Source organism: Chiroxiphia lanceolata, chromosome Z (assembly GCF_009829145.1).
Source record: "Chiroxiphia lanceolata isolate bChiLan1 chromosome Z, bChiLan1.pri, whole genome shotgun sequence".
Taxonomy (NCBI): domain Eukaryota; kingdom Metazoa; phylum Chordata; class Aves; order Passeriformes; family Pipridae; genus Chiroxiphia; species Chiroxiphia lanceolata.
The window spans coordinates 20,360,039-20,381,786 of NC_045671.1; the positions used below are offsets into that span (position 1 = coordinate 20,360,039).

Genomic DNA, 21,748 nt, shown 5'->3' on the forward strand with positions numbered 1-21,748 from the left:
AGTCACCTTATTCCCAACATTGTTCACCCATGGTTGAAATAAAAAAATGTAACTATTAGCACACTAACTGTGAGATGCAAAGAATTACTTCACAAACACCATATGAGCATGCATTAACTGAAATAGGATCTTTCCATGAGAGAAAAATGCAAATAAGCTCCAATTCCAAACATGATTCTTTAGTGTGTGTGTCAAAGAAGAGATTTCTTTTCAGCTGACCTCATTCTGATATATTTTTTTCTGTCTGCTAGTGCCTGTAATTAGTATATAACAAAGTCAGTGTGCAATATGGCCGGTAAACTTTCTCTGATACTCTGATACAAGGTACCCCCTCAAGAAAATGCTCAGTAATGTCATTTGCTCAAAGTTAAAAAGTCTAGCTTCCACTAATTGAAAAATACCTAGCAACAATTGCTGACTTAATTGCAGACACGTCTCCTTTGGTAAACCACTGGTAACACGACAGCATAGACTTCAGTTTCTAGCTCTGCCTAATCTACCTACATTTTCTGTGGACATTCTGCTTCACTCATCTCGCATCATCATCTCTGACGTTTTCTACAGTACCCATGCACCAACAGAGAAAGGCTAACTTCAAAAAAGACAAAAAAACACCCACAGAAATATTTCAGAGTTTTGGTTTTTTCATTACGTTGATTAACTGTCCCCTTTTTGCCTGAGCATCTACTTCATTCTAATGCAACAGAGAGACCAATACACTTTCCACATTAGAGGTAATTTGATCTTTTTTTCTCCCATGCAGGGTAACACCCTTCAACTACACACTTAAGTGACCAGGATAACACTTCTAACACTATCCACCCTTGCTGATATGACTGCAAAAGAGACAGTTTGATAAAAGTTTCCATTTAGTTTTGTTTGCCTTACATCACCTGAGGGTTTTCTGATCCAAGGAAGACAAGACAGACAAGCTGTATGCTTCATATAGTTTGTCTATTTAGGAAGGTCCAGCACATCAAGGAGATATTTTCAGTCATAAGTCTCCCTTAGCTATTAACTCACTCCTTTACCTCAAGAAAATAACAGTATTTATCCTTCATTAGGAGGCATGAAGTTAATTTTGCTGGCCTTACAAAAGTGGGCACCAAGGTGGGATACTAGGACCCCTTCCACCGCTCTTTTCCCATCTAGACTCATCTGCCTTGCAGTGATTTCCTGGAAGGAATAAGGGAAATCTGTGGCAGAAGGCAGAAACAAATATATCCACATTAGACTTGGTGAACTGACCCCTCACCCATAGACATGAATGACAATGATTATTTCCTAATTTTTTTAAGCTTGGAAGGAGATCCTTTTCCAGTCATACATCTTCCTGGACATACGAAGAAGTCACAGTTAACCAACTGATCCAGGACAAGTTGTAGACTCTCCTAGCAACATGAATATGGAACACAAACTACTCTGACTAAAATATTAGTAAAAATTAACTAGTAAAGGTAGCTTCTATTGACACATTTGTACCCTAAATAGAAAGGAATTCCTTTATGCAAGAACTGAAGAATGTGGTAAAGGAACAAATGCAAATGCCCTAGAAGAAATAGCCTGAGGTACACTCTTTATGTACTTACCTGCCAAATGACATTGTGATGCTGAGTGAGAAAACTTTGGTACAGCACTGAGAGTGCTGTTCATATTACCTCCCTCTCAGAAGTCTGTTTCACAGTCTCTCCCTAACGTGCAAACTCCTGAGGACACACAAGCCAGTTTTGATTTGGGGTTTGTATAAACACTGAAGCAGTATTTTGGATTTTCCAAGAAAAGACTCTAACAGCATAAAGACACAGCTAGCTATCAGCCACACAGCTTGTCGGTGGCTGTAAGGAAATAAAAGAAATTAGAGATCACACCCCTAGATAGCCATTAGTATAATGACCTCGTTATCTCCAGAATACTTGAAGCAGCCCTTGTAGTAGATACGTGGACCTTAATATGGAGAATCTTTGTTATCTTCTGAATATTGTAATATTCAATTAAAAACATACCTGATATGTTTTCTCATACATTTAGAATGAGCAATAAGAACTTAGCTAACTAATGTAGCTAACTAGGTAATGCTATATATACTAACATAATATATTAAACTGAATTTTAATAGTATACCAATGCCAAAATACAAACTCAAAAAGAAAAATTTATAGAAATAAGAAAATACAACAAAAACTTACTGAATGCATAGGTTCTCAGAAGGAATGTATTTCTTATCCCTACTACATTGTTTACATTCAAGTCGAACTCCACATAGCTACTGGGAAGAAGAAAAAAAAAATCAAGCACCATGGTATTCAGTTTCTGAACATTTATTACCTACTTAGTGACAGATACGGAGAAATGTAATTTTAGTATAAAACCCTAGAAACCTTCTTCAGAGCTTTAAATGCTGTCATTTCTACAATTTTGTTTATAGTATCTGAATTGCTTACAGACTGAAATTCCATTGTTATAAAACCATAATTGTTGTTTTACACAAAGAATACATGTAGATCCAAATTTAGACTCTTCCTCCCAACTTGCACTACATGATATAGTACAAATTAAGAGGCTGAAAGGCAAGAGTCTAATGATGGTCAGAGATAATTAAGACTTTGAAATAAAAACAGGTATGAGGTAACACTGCATGTTCTGCAATAAAATAGTTCTGATAACTTTAATTCTGTTAAGAGAAAATAAGAAACAAGCACTAACAAGCTTTACTTACAGCACATCCCATCGCCAAGTTTGAATTTCATACTGCATATGGAGCACAACTACTCACAGTACTCAAGAAATGACATTAAACTCAAAGTCAACAAGCCACAGCAACACTAACTTGCAACATGAAGAGCCTACTGTTGACAAAGGAGTAGCTATCTGCTATGTACAGCTATTTCTATTTTATATATCTAAGTATCAGTCACTATATGTTTGCCCAAATATTCCTTCAGCTTTTCTTACATAAGGGGAACATGGACCTGAAATTCATTAAACTGGGTAAAACACATTAATTTGATGCCTACAAGCAGTTTTTTACACTTTTAGCTATATGAAACATTATTTGCATCAAAAATACTACATAATTTTAAACGTGAATTAACATCAAGTATGACTTTTTACATGTTTTAAGAATATAATACACATCAGTACAGGAAATAAACAAGCTTGAACTACCACTTGACAGTTGCAAATTTAAGCATAAACACCAGTAAGAACATTAATTGCATGTGCAAATACAATTAAAAAAATATGTCACGTGGCATGTGTAATTCCAGTTAATCCAAACTGACAAGACTACTATTTACCAGACACCAACTGAAGCAAGTTCTATTGCAGTTATTTTGTACTTTACGATGCACATTTAATGGCTGCTGATGTTATGGCAACTGAAAAAGGTTTCACTGTTGGGCTCAAGTTCTACTAAAAGCACTAAAGGGGAGGACAAGAGTCAACTGCACATCAAACGTAGCAGAAGAGGAAGTTTTTGTACTCTCTATAGAACAGAAATCTTGTTAACAAACCACAGGCTTGTTGGGAAGCAGAGACAGCATTGGAATTCCTTCCTAGGAAAGACTACCCCAAAAAAGGTAAGATAGTAACTCTTAAAGTGCTAAAAAACCCACAACTTCTAAGATGAAAAAGGAGAACAAATACAAACTGAACGCTTTCTTATTCACCAAATCAAAGTAAGTGGCAAACTTAAACAACGTCATTTTCAGGTATATATGGACCATTGGTAAAGACATCAGAATGTGCATCTCCAGATACAGAGATACCACCCATGGAATTTTACCATCTTCTCCCAGCAGCTGGGCATCAAGAAAACTGGTTTTCACAGGAAGTTTGTCATGTTTAGTTTCCAGTTTTGGCAAAAAAAAGCTTAGTGCCCTGGGTACAGGATATCCAATGCATTTTTCAAGACCTCTGTGAAAAAATGAACGAGTGTGGGTGTATGTGTATATATGAGCCTACAAAAGTCAGAAGATGATAAGTGATTAGAAAGAGACAGATATTTAAATAAAATGACAACACGTGGGCGGAGAAGACAGGTTATATAAGAAAAAGATAACTGTAAAGACAGAAAATAAACAAAACCAAACACCATACAAAAAAAACCCCAACTCAAAGTCATGTCATTCCCTGCTTCTCCTCTCTTCCACAAAAGCAACACAGGAAACCAGACGGCAAACAGCATTGGTTTTAACTCTGCAAAAATATAATGTGCAGCTTCTAGTATAAGAAGATTATATTTTGCTTTAGAGTTCTTTAAATCATGTCTGTAAGGCATATAATTATCATTACTTACTATTTTTTGAAAGTGACTGTAGTATGGATTATAAATGTCTTCAATCTTCTCATACAATCACTTCCATACTTAAGGTTTCTTTTTAAAGTTTATTTTCTGATTTTAAAGTGGAAAAAAAATTCTTGCTATAATCCCACAACTTATTCAATATTTGCAAAAACAATTTACCATTTCATGTATTACGAAAAGACTAGTATTGCTCTATGCAGCTAAGCCATAGAACCCAGATTTTAACTTGACAAGTATAATACTTTCAGAAAGCATGGGAGAAATAACCTTCTGTACTGTTAGAAGAGAAAGTTACTAAATAAAAAGTATTCAAATTTTTAAAAGGTAGACAACTATACAGGAGTAACTATGTGACTAGGTGTAAATGAAGGAAACAGTATAAAGTGAAAATCCCTACAAGTGTTACATAATCTCAGATGAAAGAAAAGTTTAAATAGACGATATAGATTAGTTCAAATTGTAAACATGACCAGATTTAGTTTTACCATGGCAAGGTTTCTGCTCTGATAAAGGCATATTGTGATTAAAAAAAGGGACATGCTTTAGAAGGAGATGCCAGAGAAGTGGGCTCATTTGTTTTCATGAGACAGATACAGGGTTGCAAAATTTTAGATGCATATAGAGAGGGTAAGACGGATACAAGAAAGTTGTTGCAATTTACAAAAATAGTGAAACTATGTTACTATATGAAGCTGATACACATCAATCCTACAAAGCTAAGCCAATAAACATAGGAAGATTTGAACATTACTCAGATTGTTAACATATTTCAGTGCTTTGCATGACTTTTTCCTCTATCAGATACTTTCATCACACATAATAAAAAATACATCATTCTCTGCCCTAGTACATCCCTCTTATTCTCTCATGTCTTTATAATGAATATATAATGAATACTACAACGTATAACACATCCACTTCTCTCTAATTACTTCCCCCTTCTAAAGAAAGGCCACAAAATTACTACCTCATAGTGTGAATACAACACGCAATACTATATTCTTAAACACAGAATATCTCCCTAGAAGACAGAATTTACTCTCTAAAATGAACAAGACCTTTTTAATCAAGAAAACATCACAATAAACTAAAGTTCATTTTAGTGTTGTTTGTATAGTGTAAATACTGTGAATTAGTCCTCAAGTAGCTTAGTAATGTTTGCACAACAAGCAAAATTAACTTTCACAGCAGTTTTCTTCCCACCATTGTTTTTCTGTTATAAACCATCTGTCAACTGGAGTCCACTATGTACAAATAACTCATGGAAATATGTGATGTACTGCTTCTAATTCACAGCACAAAAACCAAACAGCGTTTCAACCATAAGAGGTGTTTCAGGCAATCAAGGAAGTAAGCTGATTGCCACTGCAAGCTAGCTGAACAAAGCTCAATACAACTAAGGCACCACACAAATAAACAGGCATGTCAGCGTACTGACTTAGCACATATGCACTAAGGACAGTACATATATGGAGTACTTTCCCATATCGAAGTCTAAAAAATTGTGTTGAACAGAATACTTGCCTGACTTTATCCCTGAATTTCACTATTGGCACTTTTGCTCTAATCAGCTGAGGTCGCTCAATGTAGCTTGCTGAAAGGGAGAAAAATATGCAATTAAGTTTCATGTAAGATGCTGATCTTAATAAAATATCCTAAAGTGGAGTCATATTGACTGATTTATCACAAATAGTAACTTGTTAAATTTAGCAAATATATTCTCAGAAGGGTTGTGCTAAACTAAGTAACCTTTAGCAACTGCAGCAAAAATACAGGAGAGTGGGTGAAAAGAAAATAACTCTAAACGTTAGAGAAGGAAGTAGAACATTAGAGTAGAAGATTTTGCTGTGGGAAATATATTCCAAAAATTTGAACATAATGAATACAGTTCTACAATGTTTTCGTGGAACAGTACTTGTAATAGAAATCCTGAATAGTTATAATTAAGGTTCAAAAATAAGGGAGCAAGAACATATCCAACCAGGATGGGCAGACACTTAAGCTCAACACTACAGTGTAGCAACACTCAGCATGCAATCAGCTGCATTCTTTTTAATTGTGCCTAATTTGCTTACAGTTGGAATTATGTATTTTAATGATCAAAAAATTAATACAACTGTCTTTATTATTCATTTACTACTATTCACTCATAGACTTAAAATTTGCTCTGAAAACTGCTCATTTGAACAATAAACTACATACCAAGAATGTTGTACTGTAGAACGGGACAACACTTTGTATCAAAGATGGCATAAGCTGTATCCGCCCTTTTCTTCAGTAGTGATAGAACATGCAATAAATTCACAATCACAGGATGGCACTTCAGATGATTATCCACACAGTATCAACACATAGGCTCAGATGCCAGACCATCCAAACCCACACATATAAAACTCTGCCAGACTCACACAGTGTTACCAAATGTACCCTTCGCACTCAGCTCCCCAAAACTGTTCTATCACATTGTTGTGATTTCCCTATACTTCATGATACCTTAGCCTATGTTTAGCAGTTGCCCACAATCCTGAATGAAAAATGTTCCCAAGAAAGGAATGGAGAAGAAAGAAAAGTAGAGCCTATAGGTTACATGCTACAAATTTGGGCAAAAAGAACCATTTTAGTAATTTCTTCTGTTGCAAAGTCTAGGACCACTTGAATTTGTCCATATCTAACATCATACATTTTCCCATTGGTTCTACAAATTAACATAAAATTAGTATAAATAAGTATGACACAGCTAGAAGTAATACAGATTAAAAATAACATTGAATAAAATCTGATATTTTTCCCTCCCCAAAAGAGGTGAAAAGGAATTTCTGTCAGCTTGGATAGCCACCTGGATTAAACCACATCATCTCCACCGCTTTTGGATGACAAATTCAGATTTAGTGAAATGCTGCTGTGCAATACTCAAGTAAAACAGACTTCACTTTTTTTCTTGAGACTTTCCAAAACTGCTTTATGGATACACGTGTTCAGACACATTTGACCTCAGGCAATCCTTTCTCTGGATTTTAATCCATTGTACAAGCCTAAGTAACACACAGACTGGCATTCAGAGTCTGTATCTGTAAAATAATCTGATATCTGATAATCTGATATCAGATAATCTGATAATATGATAATCTTACTAATTTATTAATGTTAAAGGAAGAATCCTTAAGAACTTCAATTCGCATTCACTGAATGTAAAATTTAGTACAATTTACACACGCGTTCCCTCTTTCTAGCTTCGCCTTCAGACACATTCAAGCATCTTTCCTCCTGCATCCCAGAACATTCTTAAAGTGAAGTTCTAAAGTATATAGAGCTCTCTGCCTTCTTTCCTTTCATTACCAAACTTAAGACAAAGATTCCCAACGCACTTGCACATGGGAGACAAGGGTGCATATCTATCTGCATGCCACAGCAATTCAACTTTCCTCACTACGACCCTTCCCAAGACACTTCCCAAGTGCTCATCAGAGGTTAACCAAACTCATTCTTAGTGGCAATCCACTTCCAAACACACTCCTGTCTCAAATGCCTCACAACACTTGATGGATGCTTGTGCCAAATTAGTTGGCTAAGAAGAAAAGATACATCCCAAAACATAATCCCAATCTGTTTCAAGGAGGAAGTTAGAAGGAGCAAATAGGAAGTTAGAAGGCAGTAACTTCCTGCTGGTATCCTCTTTCTTGCCTCAGAACAATGACACTGTTAGCACAGTCTGTATTGTACCTTAGATTGTTATACATAAAAGGGAAGAAACAGTCACAAATACAGAATGTGGAATTCTGAAACATATACAGGTTGAATAAGTGCCTTAGCAAACTGACTATGTGACCTTGAAAGCTACGATCAGAGAGGCTACACCAAAATACATGTAAAGAAATCTACATGGCTGCTCCACAGTTTCGGGCATGTCTGTGAAAAAGTCATGAACACCACCACTTCAACTCAGCAAAAAAGAATATAATGGCTTCAAAGAAGGCTAAGCACTGCTTCATAAATAATTTATTCATGCACAATTTCAGATTAAGCAGCTTAATTCTCTCTTTCCTTTTACAGAATAGAAGATTGGGAATTGGACAAAACATTAATCCCAAACACAGTATATGCCAGAAAGATCTTTCACATCCCGGACATGTAGCCTGGACTCATTCCTTGGGTTATAATATTGAAGGAGAAACTGGGCAACACAGAAGTCTGATCGCATTTGTGATGAATCTAGGAAAGCACAAGCAAGCACAGGATGAACTAACTGCTGACTTTTTGGAATTCACTCGCTCAACTGCATAGTCCATTTGAGTTCAAATTCCCCTGCTCATCCCAGCTGTTGCACATTTCCTACTAGACAACCATTAGGCAGATTCCACTCTGATACTCCAGCCTCAACACTACTGCCCCTCTCTGTAAATCTAAGAGAAAAAGAGCTCTTTGTTATTTATACAGATAGTAAACACCAGTCAACCCAATAGTGCCAAGTGTTTTTCAAATGAATCCTGCACAGATGAATCCAAAGAGAATACTCAGTCTGACATTTATTCTCAGTGGTCTGGATTATAATCTCTTCAATTATCACTCCAAATTGATGTTTCACATTTCTAAAGGCATTGGCTTGAGTGTACATTTCTGGGAATGTTAGCCAATATTGTAAAAAAATGTATATGCATGTATCTGAACAAATAAATCAGGAAGTTACATGCACTCAGCTAGTCTTTGAAATGGACGATATATCTGCTATCCCCACGTCTCTGCCTTAGGAGAAACACAATACATAACAAGTCCCACAAAAACAGTGAATAAATACCAAAACCTTTTTTCTACTTTTCTCTGAGATTAGATTATTCAAAAACAGAATACATTTTCATTTCACTTGGTATTCTAGATGCAGAATGACAACACAGAAAAGCCTCTGCTCTAAGAGACTCTACTCTGATAGGCTAAAATTCCTTGCTCACACTTGTTACCTTTTGCAAACCTGAAACTGAAATAAGATGGAGTTTATACAAACTTTGAATCCACTTCCTAAACCTCCTAGAAGGAAATACTAATCTAACAACCACATTTAACTGCATATAAAGGATGAGAGACAGCACTTAAAGTTCTGAAGTTGATTTACCTAACACAAATGGTGAAAGAGACTGATCTAATCAGCACTTGGAATGCTTCTTCATTTGGCAATCATGGAATTAAGGTGAAATAAGCAGAGAATCACATCTCCTGTTGCCCTTATTTGGAATATACAGGAACATCATGCAACAAAGAGGAAGATGCTATCAGAGGCACAGATAGAAAAAACTGAAATGATCTGGAAAAAGGTTAAAAAAGCTCTTGAACTTTACCTATATCACAAATCTCCTCCTTATTTCTTTTTGTCCTTTAAGTCTTTCACAAAACCAGAGCAAGTACTTAATTTTAAGTAACATCTTATCTTTCTTTCTCTTGTTGTTTCTCTTACATCTTGGTACATACTTTATTAGCTTTGATGTTTGGCCCAAACTATGTTTATTTCCATTCTCTTGTGTGAAGCACGAGAGAGTCTTGCATTCCAGGGAAACCCAGATTAAGTTTTGGACTCTTTACGCAAATGTCAATATACAACAGTAATATGCATTAAATATCAAATGTCTATTCTGCAAAGCATCTATCAAATAACTCTTCGAAGTGAGCTGTTAAAATCTGTGTGTGCTTGCCTGCCAATGAAGAAATTTTGAAAATTACACTTAAATTTATGGTTTGTTCCTTTTAGCACTGCAGGATCCTTCAGAACATCAATACAAGGAGTAGCATCAAAGAATGTACCACAAGTCTGAGAAACAGGGTGATAAAGTCATTGATATCAGTAAATGTCTGGTTCTTTTACAATTCAAAGGATGATACAAAAGCCTCTTTGAAGCAGGAAGCTTTCACATTTAAATTAAGAACTGCCCGTGTGTTCTTCATCTGAAGGGAGTCTAAACAACAGCTTACAAAAACTATGAATTGATCTGTTTTATCTGTATGTGTTGGTACTATCAACATTTAGTGATTGCTTCATTAGACACCTAAGGTAATTTTTTCACACCTATCAAGCCCTCCCTGCCCCCTAAAAAATCAATTCTACACAGTGACATCTTATTTTACAAATTCTTAAAGAGTATTTTTCCCAGGAAAGCAGTGCAATCTAAAAGAGTAGTAAGGGTTCACTAACAGAGGTTTCCCAAAGAGAAATCTACCCCCTTCTCATTGTGTTCCACAATTAAAAAGCCATTTGAGATATTACCTGTTACTGAAGTTGACTAGTTTTTAAGAAAACCATTATGTTTTCCTAATTACCATCACCAGTACCAAACAACATTACTAAATACTTATAGCTTTGCTTGAAACAGTACTGTGATTAGAAGCTAGACAATATGCAATTACATACAGTAGTTGCAACTGTGCATCAATACTTCTTCCAGAATTGCCAATAATCTTACCACCTCACTGTAGCCAGGAACTTACAAAGTTTAGTACTGAAGAGTTTTTGAACTGAGCTGAGTATACGTCTCGCTTCAGTCTTCTGATTCACCTGAATTATGAAATTAAAAGTAAAGAAAAAAGTTGATATCTCTCATCTAAGTGTTCCAAGTAAGCATGCTTTGCTTTTAAAATGAAATTAATTCTGTGAATAAGACATGAACATGTACATCAACATATTCTACAGCCTAGATATAGATTTATCATGGCAAATGCCTGATAGAACAATCTATATTTAATATTCAAAATAATTTAAAAATCACAGAATTAGGTGATAACCTAGCCCCACTTACACAAAAACGTACTCTCCTTCTGTTTAAATGATGCTTCAATTCTTTCAAGATTATGGTCTATTTAGATTTCTTTTTTGTTATATCTTTTCTCTCAAGCAAAATTCTACTCATAACATTTTCTATCACTAAAAATATTTAAGATATTTTGCCTATCAAATTCCTTCTTATATTTGATCATTAAACTAGGTAGCTATGAATCTAAATAATGATATAAAAAATTTGACTTACTAAAAGTTGTTTCTGCATCTAGAAAAAATTAGAGTTCTCTAAACAATTTTCTTCCTCATTCTACACACTTCTGTTTGGTTGTATTTTTTTTTCACTCACAAACTGAAGGCAAAGCTTATTTTTTAAAGTTTTATTAGGTTTATAGGGTTGAATTTATATCTGCAACATTACTGGGCCCATAGTTCATAGCTATTATGAATGCAAAAATATGTTATTAAATCAAAAGGATTTAACCATCTGTTTATCATTTTGGAATCCAGCCTTTTAACAGCACACCCATAAAACCAGACTTTGTTTTAACTATATAGTTTTAAATTACTTACTGGTTCTTCTTTAACCACCAGGCACAAATCACCATCACTACTACGAGTGCCAAATCCATTCAGAGAGGATCCAACCAAATAAAGTCTGCTCTCTGTAATAAAAGAATAACAGCAAATAAACATGATGTGACATATAACAGTTCGAGAGGAAAGAAAAACTGCGAACCTGAAGAACATTCAAGCTGGTATTAAGTAACTAAATTCCAAACATACGTGGGAAAATTAGCTGAATTTCTCTCTGGAGTTCTGTTCTGCAGAGCTCTTTGCTGTTCAAATCAGAGGCCTGTTGTCGACATGCTTGAAACAACTCCAAAACCTGTTGACTTAACTGGACACACACATCCAAAAAGTAAAGATACAGAGAAGCGAACATTCTTTCCTGTCAGATATGTAATTACATAAAACAAACACAGAAGTTATTTTTTTTAATGCAAAAACCAGCATCACTTCACATGACCTCCTCCATTGTCTAGAGTTTTACTGCACTTAAATTTCATATTGATTAACACCCTCAAAGAAACTTCTGCTAGTTTTCAAATTTAAATTTGTTCAATTTTTTATAAAATGCCTATCCACAGGAAATAATTTTTGCGTCATCAGTATCAGCAGCCTCTCAGGAAATAGGTAGTAGAAGACTAGAGATATTTTCTGCTGACTTTAATGTCAACAGTTTGCCTACCAGTAGGTGAAAAAATTATTAAAAAAAACCATTTTAAATTAGCTTTATTTTTTATCCCACGTAAACTATTAAAGAAGTAGTCAGATCTTTGTTGGAAGGAGGTATTAACTGTTTTTCTTTCACAATATTGCTATATGCTATATTCAGCAGGCACATTCATACTAAAAAAAAAAAGCTTCTCTCATGTGGATGCAAATAAAGTATCAAGACTGATTAGCCACATGTTTTTATTGTATTTATTTTAAACAGGAAACAGTTCAAAGCTACACTGTCCATCTAAAGAAGGCATTCTCTTCTACATTACAGAAAAGCTACAACCATAACTTTTACATCCTCTTGAAAAGAGGTAGAGGACATGTTTACAGGTCCAAAACTGTATTTATTCAGAATGCACTTCTCTCATATTACCATGGAGTTTGGTTTTTTTTAAAATCCGCATTCTCCCCCCCCCCCCATATCATGTGAGAAATGGACCATTCCTCCAATTTTTACTTCCTGGAGCAGATATGCAGGTTTCCTGACATTAGTATAGAAACCAAACAACACAAGCAAATAACACGCTGACCTTCCCCACCCCCGAAAAAAATGTTCCAAACCCAAGCACACACATGGGGTTATACAGAACTATAGAAGCAGCTACATTTATTGATATTCCTTCTAATGACAGCTCAGCGATAAGAGACCCTGTTACACTGTCAAAAACCTTGCACAAATTTTTGTGGTCTCCCACAGCACCTCTGGATTCTGCCTACTCAGAAGGCAGAAGTAAGCACAAGCACAGAAAGTTACTACCTCATCTTTGGCCAGAGGGAGCCTGGCTTCTGTAGGGTCTGGAAACAAAGTATCTCGCAACGGAGGGACACATCTAGCTAAAGCTGGTGTGCCACGTGCGAGGAATGATGGAGACTGAATTGAAATTGGTCCTGGGAAGGAACGTTGACGTTCTTCTGGTAAAGGCACGGCTTGGTTAACTACAGTTGTGTCAGAATTCTGTGAATCAATCCGCTGCCGTTTGACATTATGTGAAACACTTTGTTCACTTTGCCTCCTAGAGGGGGGGGGGAGGGAGGGAGAGAGAGAGAGAGAAATTCCTCTAGTTCGCAGCTTAAACCTATGATTAAAAGACAGTTTCTAAAAAGTTCAGATACCAACATTCAATGATGTACCTACTTCACTAAAAGCAAGTATTCTACAGAACAGGTGTGCCCATCCTAGACCACACAACTGCAGAAGTGCAGTTACCCTAGAAGTGAATTGATGCAGCTTAAAGGCAAGTATCAGTACTAACCAACTTAAACCCAAATGGCAGGTTTGGTTAAGTTGATTGCAAATCTCCCAAAATGGCACAGCCTTCTATAAAACAGACTGCTCAAGAGGAAAAGATGCAAGTAGCATGAAACGAGAAACTTCCTTAGTTCATGGGATAGTTATAGTTACATACTCAGCTATAACTTAATAACATATTGTACTTATTTTTTCATCTGTTAGATCTGAAAGAGAAAGAGCATACAGGAAGGAAATAGTTCTGAAGACAGGTTATATAAACTTTCTTCCCTCTCAGCTGATTCACAGAATTATTACAAACACATATCAACAACTATACCTGAACCTGTATGTATGTCTGAATTTAACACTTTGTATTTGAAAAATAAAGCATCACATAAATAAGAAAATCAGGAAAAACATGTAATGTGTCATGAAAAACAAGACAATTCACATAAAATCTTGAGGGTGCACTCTTTAACAGGAAAAGAACGTTTGCTGACACACACCTGCTTATAGTCAATTACATACAGACTACAATTTATTGTAGCATTAAAAAAAATCACCTAAATCACAGGTCTGCAAGCCTACAGCTGTTGGAAGAGAAAACCTAGGTACAGGAAGTCACTTATGAATACTAAGATTCTCAAAAACATGAATGCTTCATATTACCTGTTTCATTAAAAAAAGTATTCAGTATTGCAATTTTTAACATAACTCAAGTTGCGTAAGTAATTGATACTAGATGAGCTTTGCCATGGGTACATTACAACCAGTGTTAGTCATATATATACAAAGAACTTACTTTCTTCCTTGAAACGATGTGAGGGCACCTGATGTAGACACTGGACTGACATTTCCATAAGCCACTGGTTGCAGTGTAGCAGTTGAAGTAACAGTTGGAGTAGCTGCAAGGTTCCCACTCAAAAGAGCTCTAGAAAGACTACAGTCCAAAACTATTATTCATAAGATAAGATGATTTTTATGGATTGGTAGTTCTTGTTAAACGAGTACTAAACTCTACAAGTCACATCATTTTTTCTCTTAGAAGCAATACGTCTTTCTTTTCTATTCAAAACGAAAACATATTTTAGTATATGATATGTACTTCATTAAAAATCAGAAAATTATCATTCTTGACAGCACATGCGTAAGAAGGGGTTAGCAAACAAATTAACTTAAGGCACGGTTAAATTCAGAAGTCAAAAGAACACTATAGCGTCTACAAATATAGACCCAAGAATAGATGTTTCTTCCCCTTCGCATCTTCTCCCTGTTCTTCCCAACAAATACAACTGAAGCCCTTTAAAACTGAACTGTGGATTAACAGTCAGTGCAATGGCATTTCATGCACTATGCACAATGCAGGTGAGTGTTAAGACTTGCAGGTCACCAACAGAAATTACACAGCTCTGTTTCACAGGTGAAACCTCCATATTTTTGAAGTTCAATGCAGTTTAATGTTAAAAACAGTGAAAACCATCCACCATAAACAGAAATACTTCTTTCAAACCCAATCGTCACCTTACTGTACTTACACTGCAGTGCGAAAATTCAATGGAGGAACAACAGTTTGCTGGTGAGAAAGAAGAGTAGGAGGTATATTTATGGGAAGTACATTGAAGAAATTACTCTGTTGCTGATGCTTTGAAGGGAAGGGTGGACGACCCAAGTTGGAAGAATTTGGGAACATGCTCCTTTCTACTTGAAGTGAACATGTATCCTTTTACCTACATGAAAAAAAAAAGAAAGAATGTTATTGAAATTAGGCAAAAAGAAATACTAGTTGCCTTTTAAAGTCTTGGTTTAAAAATTCAAGTAATCTAGAATATAATTCCAAGAATTGCTACAGAGAATTGTCATTGCAGGCTAGCTTTCATTGCCTTTCAGGACAAGAAACTAAATAAAAATACTGTACACTCTAAAGTTTCACAATTGCTACTTACTTTATTTATGTTTAAAAAGGGATTTTTATTTGCTCCTCTCCATTTTAAATTTAATTTTTGAAAAATTACATGCCACAAGGTATAAGAATGTTCATCTCAAGGAAAAGCAATGCATTACAGTGGAATACGTTTCATATTCAAACATTCCACAATAAGGTCCACAGTATATGGGAAGAAACACTTAACTACACCGTAAGAACATGAAGATGCAGCAGATCACAATCTATAAGTTAGTATTTTTTTCATGACACGACACATAAAAAAGCAGCCAAATTATGACAGGAATTGCAAATAATCTCCTCATGCTTCAAGAATATCATACATATAGTAATATTTTACTGAATGGCCTCTGTGATAAAAAAATATAGGTTTACTACCTTTTAAACCTAGAATTGATTCTGGTAAAACTGGCCATGTTTAACCTCCTGGGACAGCTTTGACTGTCACTGCAGGCAGCTTTAGCACAGAGCATAGGAAAATGAGTAACAAGGAGTTTATGTGCTCAGGTTTGACTTTGTTCCTTACTTTATGTGATGACAACCCACACTAGTGAAAACCCAGTAATACATACATGGACATCACTGCAATAGCTCCATGAAAAAAAAGTATCAGGATTAATGCTCTCACAGTTCTTCCTCTTTCTTTTTTTTCCCCCTCTTTGGAGAGGTGGATGAGGGGAAGCATTATGTACTAATGTAAGTTATTATTTGCATGTTCACTTTCAATTCTGCTAAATGAGCGAACCGAACTGCATATCAACAAAGTCACGTGACATTTACATTTAATATGAATTATTATTTATGTGCTGTCTAAACTCTTTCATTTCTCGTAGACGGAACAACTGTTAATACGCCTCATTCCTCTCTGAGCAGACCAGGCACTCTTCACACCACACACAGGATACGAAAGCAGTTTATGGAAACAATTAGCTAGTAATAGGACCATTCATGAGAATCCAAGAGGTGCAGAAGAAACACCATTTAGCCTTTGAAGCAGTAAATACCAGGAAGAGAAACAGCGGAGGAGTTACCTTTCCCCCACCAAAACAACGCAGCAACACCGCTGCCTCACAGCAGCAACAGCGACAATTACCGTGCCTTCCGGCAGAGATTACATCGGCAGGAACTACCAGGCTCTCCAGAAAGAGTTTCATAACTTACAGTCCCGGTACCATTGTCCCGGTGGGCACCGCTTCCAAACCAGCGCGTTCTTCTCGCAGAGCCAAGTGCCCCGTGCACGGAGCCCGGCCCACGGACCCCCGACAGCCCCTAGTGACACCGCCAGGACAGGTGTCCGGTGCCACTGCCACGCCTGTGGCCCAGGTCCGACCCCCGGCACCGCTCCCTGTCACATCCACAGGGGATCCACACGGGATACTCACGCCAAGCCTGGGTGGAGGCACGCGGGGCGGGCCCGCGGGCAGCACCGAGCAGGGCCGGCAGCGGAGACCAGCTTTGGCAGCTGAGCGTCGCCCTGTCCGCCGGATGTAGGGACGCCACAGGAAGCGTCCGGGATGCGGCGGAAGGACTCAGGATGCGGCAGGAAAGGCCCGGAATGCGGCAGGAAGGTCTCGGAATGCGGCAGGAAGGGAAGGGCCTTTTCCGGCGGCTCCCGCGCCACTTCCGCACCGCTACGGGCAGACGCCCCTTAGGGGCCTGGTTGGGCGGAGCGCGGGGCGCATGTGCGGGGTTGGCGGGGTGGGACTGGGACGGGGACGGGGAGGGGCAGGAGGCGGGGTAACAGTGCCAGTGCCTGCCGGGCATAGCGGGCGCCGGGAGGGTAACGTCCGTGGAGCTGATTTGCTTTCTACAGTTGCTGGCCGACTGTAATTGAGCTGCCGTTCAGAAGCGTGTCAAAAGTATAGTATTTGGCTAAATCAGTTAGGATTGTAGGTGTGCTAGGATAAACCCGAGGTCACGAACGGGCTGAAATGCCTGCACCCTGAGGAGTGAAAAGTTCGGAAGACAGAAGCAGAATCTCAGAATCATCAAGGCTGGAATAGAGTTCATCCAGCCACCGACCAGCGCTGTTTCTGTAACCACTAAACCATCATCCAGCACCAGAACCAGTCACTCCTTCAGCATCTCCATGGATGGTGTCTGCACGACCTCCCTGGGCAACCTATTCCAATGCCCAGGATTTCTAATACCTGCTCTGAATCCCCTCTATCTCAGCTTAAGGCCATTTCCTCTTGTCTTCTCACTGCAGGCAGAGACCTGTCCCCACCTCACTACAACTTCCTTTCAGGTGGTTGTAGAGAGTGATGAGGTCCCCCCAAGCATCCTCTTCTTGAGACTAAACAAAGTGAGCTCCCTCAGCCATTCCCCATAAGATACGTTTTCCAGACCTTTCACAAGCCTTATTGCCCTTCTCTGGATATGCTCCAGCACCATAAAGTCCTTTTTATCACGATTCTTTCTTCAGGACAATTACTGGAAGTTGGCTCTTGCCATGAGCAGGTACTGAAACAGTGAGCTGGTGCACACCTATGCACACACTGTTGAAGCTCCCCCCTTTGAGAGGGAAGGAGTAAGTTGAGGTCTTGCTCAGTTTTGAGTTTCTTGCTTGAAGGCTTGCTCAGCTGACAGCAGGCAACTGCCGGGGTTGTCACAGTTTGAGACTGGCTACTCACATACAGACCTAGTTGATAAAAAAGAGACAAAACAGAGGGGCCCAATGAAATGGGTCTACAAATGAACTGGGAAGGGAAGGCTTTGGGCTGCGAAAGGACTTCATCACCTTGGCTGTGGCATGGGAACTTTGCATAAGGGTCCATGGCTATGGTTAGCATTACATTTATGAGAGACAAATTTTAGGGTCATACATGGAATGAAGCTGCAAGACAAAGTTCAGCCACAAAGACATTTCTCTTGAGAATTTTTTATTTAATCATTTTGACTATTTACTAGGCAAAGCACATGGTAAGGGTTAAGGCTAAGTTTAGAGTTCAGAGAGAGACAAAATCTATAGGTCTAGGTGACATGGTGCTGTGGAGAAGCTTCCAGGGGAGAGTTTGGACTGCAGAAAGTGTTCTGGGCAATTTTAGAGTTAGAAGAGAGACAGTTCCTGGGGGTCTAGTTGTGGTGGGTCTGCAGAGGGACTGCCTAGGGGTGGTTCTGCAGAAGAATTACTCTCAAAACTTGAATCAGGGCCATGTTTTGGTTTGCCTAGGGTTAAGGCCTTGGGCACTTTTAGGGCAAGGAAGGGACAGTTCCTAAGGGTTTAGCTGAAGTGGGGCTATTGAGAGAAGGTCTGGGCTGCAGAAGGAATTCTCAGGGAGCCTTTTTATCTGAGCCACATTTCAGTCTGTCTGGTGTTAAAGGTCTTCTAGCACTAAGGTTCAAAGAGAGACAAAGCCTAGACATCTAGGTGAAGCGAGGCTGCAGGCAGGCTGTCAAGGGAAGGTGTGGGCTGCCAAATCAGTTCTCTCCTGGAACTTTTTCATCTGTGCTACAATTTGGGTTTTCTGTTTTTAAGCTCTACCTTAAAAGCTACCTGGCCAGGGTTAGGATTAGAAGAGAGACAAAGCTAAAGGGTTCTGTTGGGGGGGGGGGGGGGCTGCAAAAGGCTTCTAAGGGCAGATTTGGGCATCACATAGAACTCCCCTTAGAACTTTTCCATCTTGAGTGTGGTTTGGGGTGTTTGGCTAAACTCAGCCCACAGTTAACATAGGGGTATAATGATAAATTAATGATACATAATGATACAATGCCCTGGTGTCATTTGGGGTTGGGGGTGATAAGGATTTGAATTGGGACACATTAGGATGAAAGAAGAGTTGTCCCTTGGGGAGTTCAGTCCCAAGATATCTTAAACAGAGAACAAGTAGAAAAACAGATCTTTTGTTTCCTGAGAATCTTACCAGTGCCCAGTTAAGCAGAACTTGGATCTGTGTGCTGGTTTTGTCTGGGGTAGAGTTAATTTTCTTCACGGTGGCTTCTATGGGGCTGTGTTTTGGATTTATGCTGAAAACAATGTTGATAATATAGAGATGTTTTTGTTATTGCTGAGCAACACTTACAGCAGAGTCAAGGCCTTTTCTGCTTTCTGTACTGCCATGCTGGTGAGGAGGCTGGGGGTGCATGGGAGGTTGCAAGGAGACACAGCTGGGACAGGTTACCCAAACTGACCAAAGGGATATTCCATACCATTTGACACCACGCTCAGTACATAAAGTTGGGAGAAGAAGGAAGAAGCCAGGGGCATTTGGAGTTATGCTGTTTGTCTTCCTGAATAACGGTTACTCACGATGGAGCCCTGCTCTCCTGGATATGGCTGAATACCTGCCTGCCCATGGGAAGCAGCGAATTAATTCCTTGTTTTTGCTTTGCTTGCATGCACAGCTTTTGCTTTCTCTATTAAACTGTTGTATCTCAACCCATATGTTTTCTAGGTTTTACCCTTCTGATTCTTTCCCAGATCCTGCTGGTGGGGAAGTGAGCAAGTGGTTGTGTGGTGCGTGGTTGCCAGCTGGGGTTAAACCACGACAATCTGGAACTCGGCTCTCTTTCTATACCATTTGTTTGGAACCAAAGGAATAATTTCTGCTCAAGGCAGAAACTTCATGTCTTAACAGTTAGAAGTCAGTGATACAAGTCCTTATAGCTGGACTTCCCCATGCAGCCCTTTCAAACAGTGTTCTCCAGACCATTTGACTGCTCTTCTCACCATAATCTATCCATTAACCAATAACATGTCACTCTTCTAGGATTCTCACATTTGCCATGGGGCCTAGAATAAATATGACCTAACACAGTCAATAGACCTTATAGCAGGCAGTGTTTATAACAGTGTATTAAGCATCAACATATTTTTTTATACAGCAAAATGGAAAAAAAAAAAGGGAAAAAAAAGAAAAAAGAAGACTTAGGAATGTCTTTACCCAATTAAAGTAACTTGTGTTGCTATGTTTTTTCCTGGTCTCCTTCTGCCCTGCTCCTTGGCAAAAGGCACCCTTGTATTTTGTGTTTATATCAATCTAGATTACCAAATAACTTTTTTTTTCTGGCTCAGACTGTTCACTCTTAAGGATTTTTTTTTCCGTGTCTTACCTACATTGACTTGTCAACATAGCTACACATTTCAGTGAAGCACCTGACATAACCTGATATTTTACAAATTGCCAACAGTCTTATGAGACAAATCTCTGTGCTTTGATGTGCTGAGAGCTGTTCTATTTTTCAGTATCTGCTGTCTTACTTCCTGACCCTGACTGTGATCTCAGACAGTTTACAGATCCTCTTCTGTCAGAAAAGACATACAAAGCCTTACTTCTGGATTTAGTCAGGAATCAGGCTGCTGGACAAGAGACACTCAGCTGAAAAACTTTACAACAAGGAATTTGAGAATTTGCACCAGTGATTCCAACAGATTCCCCCAAACAGAATAGCATTAGGACTGGTGTAAAACTCTTGCCCCGGGAGCTGCTGACTCATGGAATTGGCTAAGAGCTTTACTTTAATATATAGATATAGGGTTCTTTAATACCTTGAGATAGCAACTGGCTTGTTTCCAAGGAATTACTGTATTCATTTAGGGGAGTAAATAAGGGGAATTGTCCAACGTTCAAAAGGACACCACACGAGCTAGACAAAATGTTCCACTACAATACTGATTCAACATATACTATTAATCCACAACACTTAAATCAAGATCTAATCCCTCCAGCTCCAAACCACGTTAAGTATCAAGAAAGGAGCAGAGAAAAAGAAACAGAGGGATCAAGAAGAGAGAAGGAGAAAGAGGGAGAGACAGATTTTAGAGCTACCACTGAAGCCTTGTAGAAGACCAGCTCTCACAAGTCCAAGTGGCAGTGCCACGATACGAAGCAAACACATGCCCTTGGTTTTATTTGCTCTGGTCTCTATGGCCAACCCTTCCAGCCACTCTGGGGTTCCAGGTCAGAGTGAGAAACAGTGTTCTCACTGTCCCTGCCAATCTGAGGCTAGGTTAGGGGCTCCAGCAGGTGTGGTGTATTATAGTTTTCCTGGGCTGTTTGTGACTGGTAGCAACTCTGGGGCTGTTCCATGTGGGCTTCAGGGGCTGCCATGAGGGATACGACACCACCCTACCTCCATGAGGTTCAACCCATCCCTTCCCCTTCCACACACACACACACACACACTCTCCCCACAAATGGGTTCTGACCCATTAATAACTGATCTGATGTTATCTAACAACTGATCCTGTGTTTCTGCCTTAAAAGAGGCTTGATTTAGAATAAAAAT

The 21,748-nt window shown here is 38.5% G+C and overlaps 1 protein-coding gene across 3 annotated transcripts in view; it reads right to left on the reverse strand.

Moving 5' to 3' along the window:
* The window catches only part of TENT2 (terminal nucleotidyltransferase 2), a 45,020-nt gene extending 27,844 nt beyond the window's left edge, over positions 1–17,176 (reverse strand). The window contains exons 1-9 of one of the 3 annotated variants that reach the window (XM_032676829.1): positions 16,903–17,176; positions 15,114–15,305; positions 14,381–14,518; positions 13,105–13,360; positions 11,847–11,961; positions 11,634–11,725; positions 10,775–10,841; positions 5,831–5,900; positions 2,187–2,263 (exon numbers count right to left, since the gene is read on the reverse strand). In XM_032676829.1, coding sequence (XP_032532720.1) covers positions 2,187–2,263; positions 5,831–5,900; positions 10,775–10,841; positions 11,634–11,725; positions 11,847–11,961; positions 13,105–13,360; positions 14,381–14,518; positions 15,114–15,268 — 970 coding nt within the window. In that variant the 5' untranslated portion in view covers positions 15,269–15,305; positions 16,903–17,176. Of the gene's footprint in view, positions 1–2,186; positions 2,267–5,830; positions 5,901–10,774; positions 10,842–11,633; positions 11,726–11,846; positions 11,962–13,104; positions 13,361–14,380; positions 14,519–15,113; positions 15,306–16,551; positions 16,844–16,902 lie in introns of those variants that run through there. The other 2 variants (XM_032676827.1, XM_032676828.1) reach the window with 2 other exon arrangements.
* Positions 17,177–21,748: the final 4,572 nt, after the last annotated feature.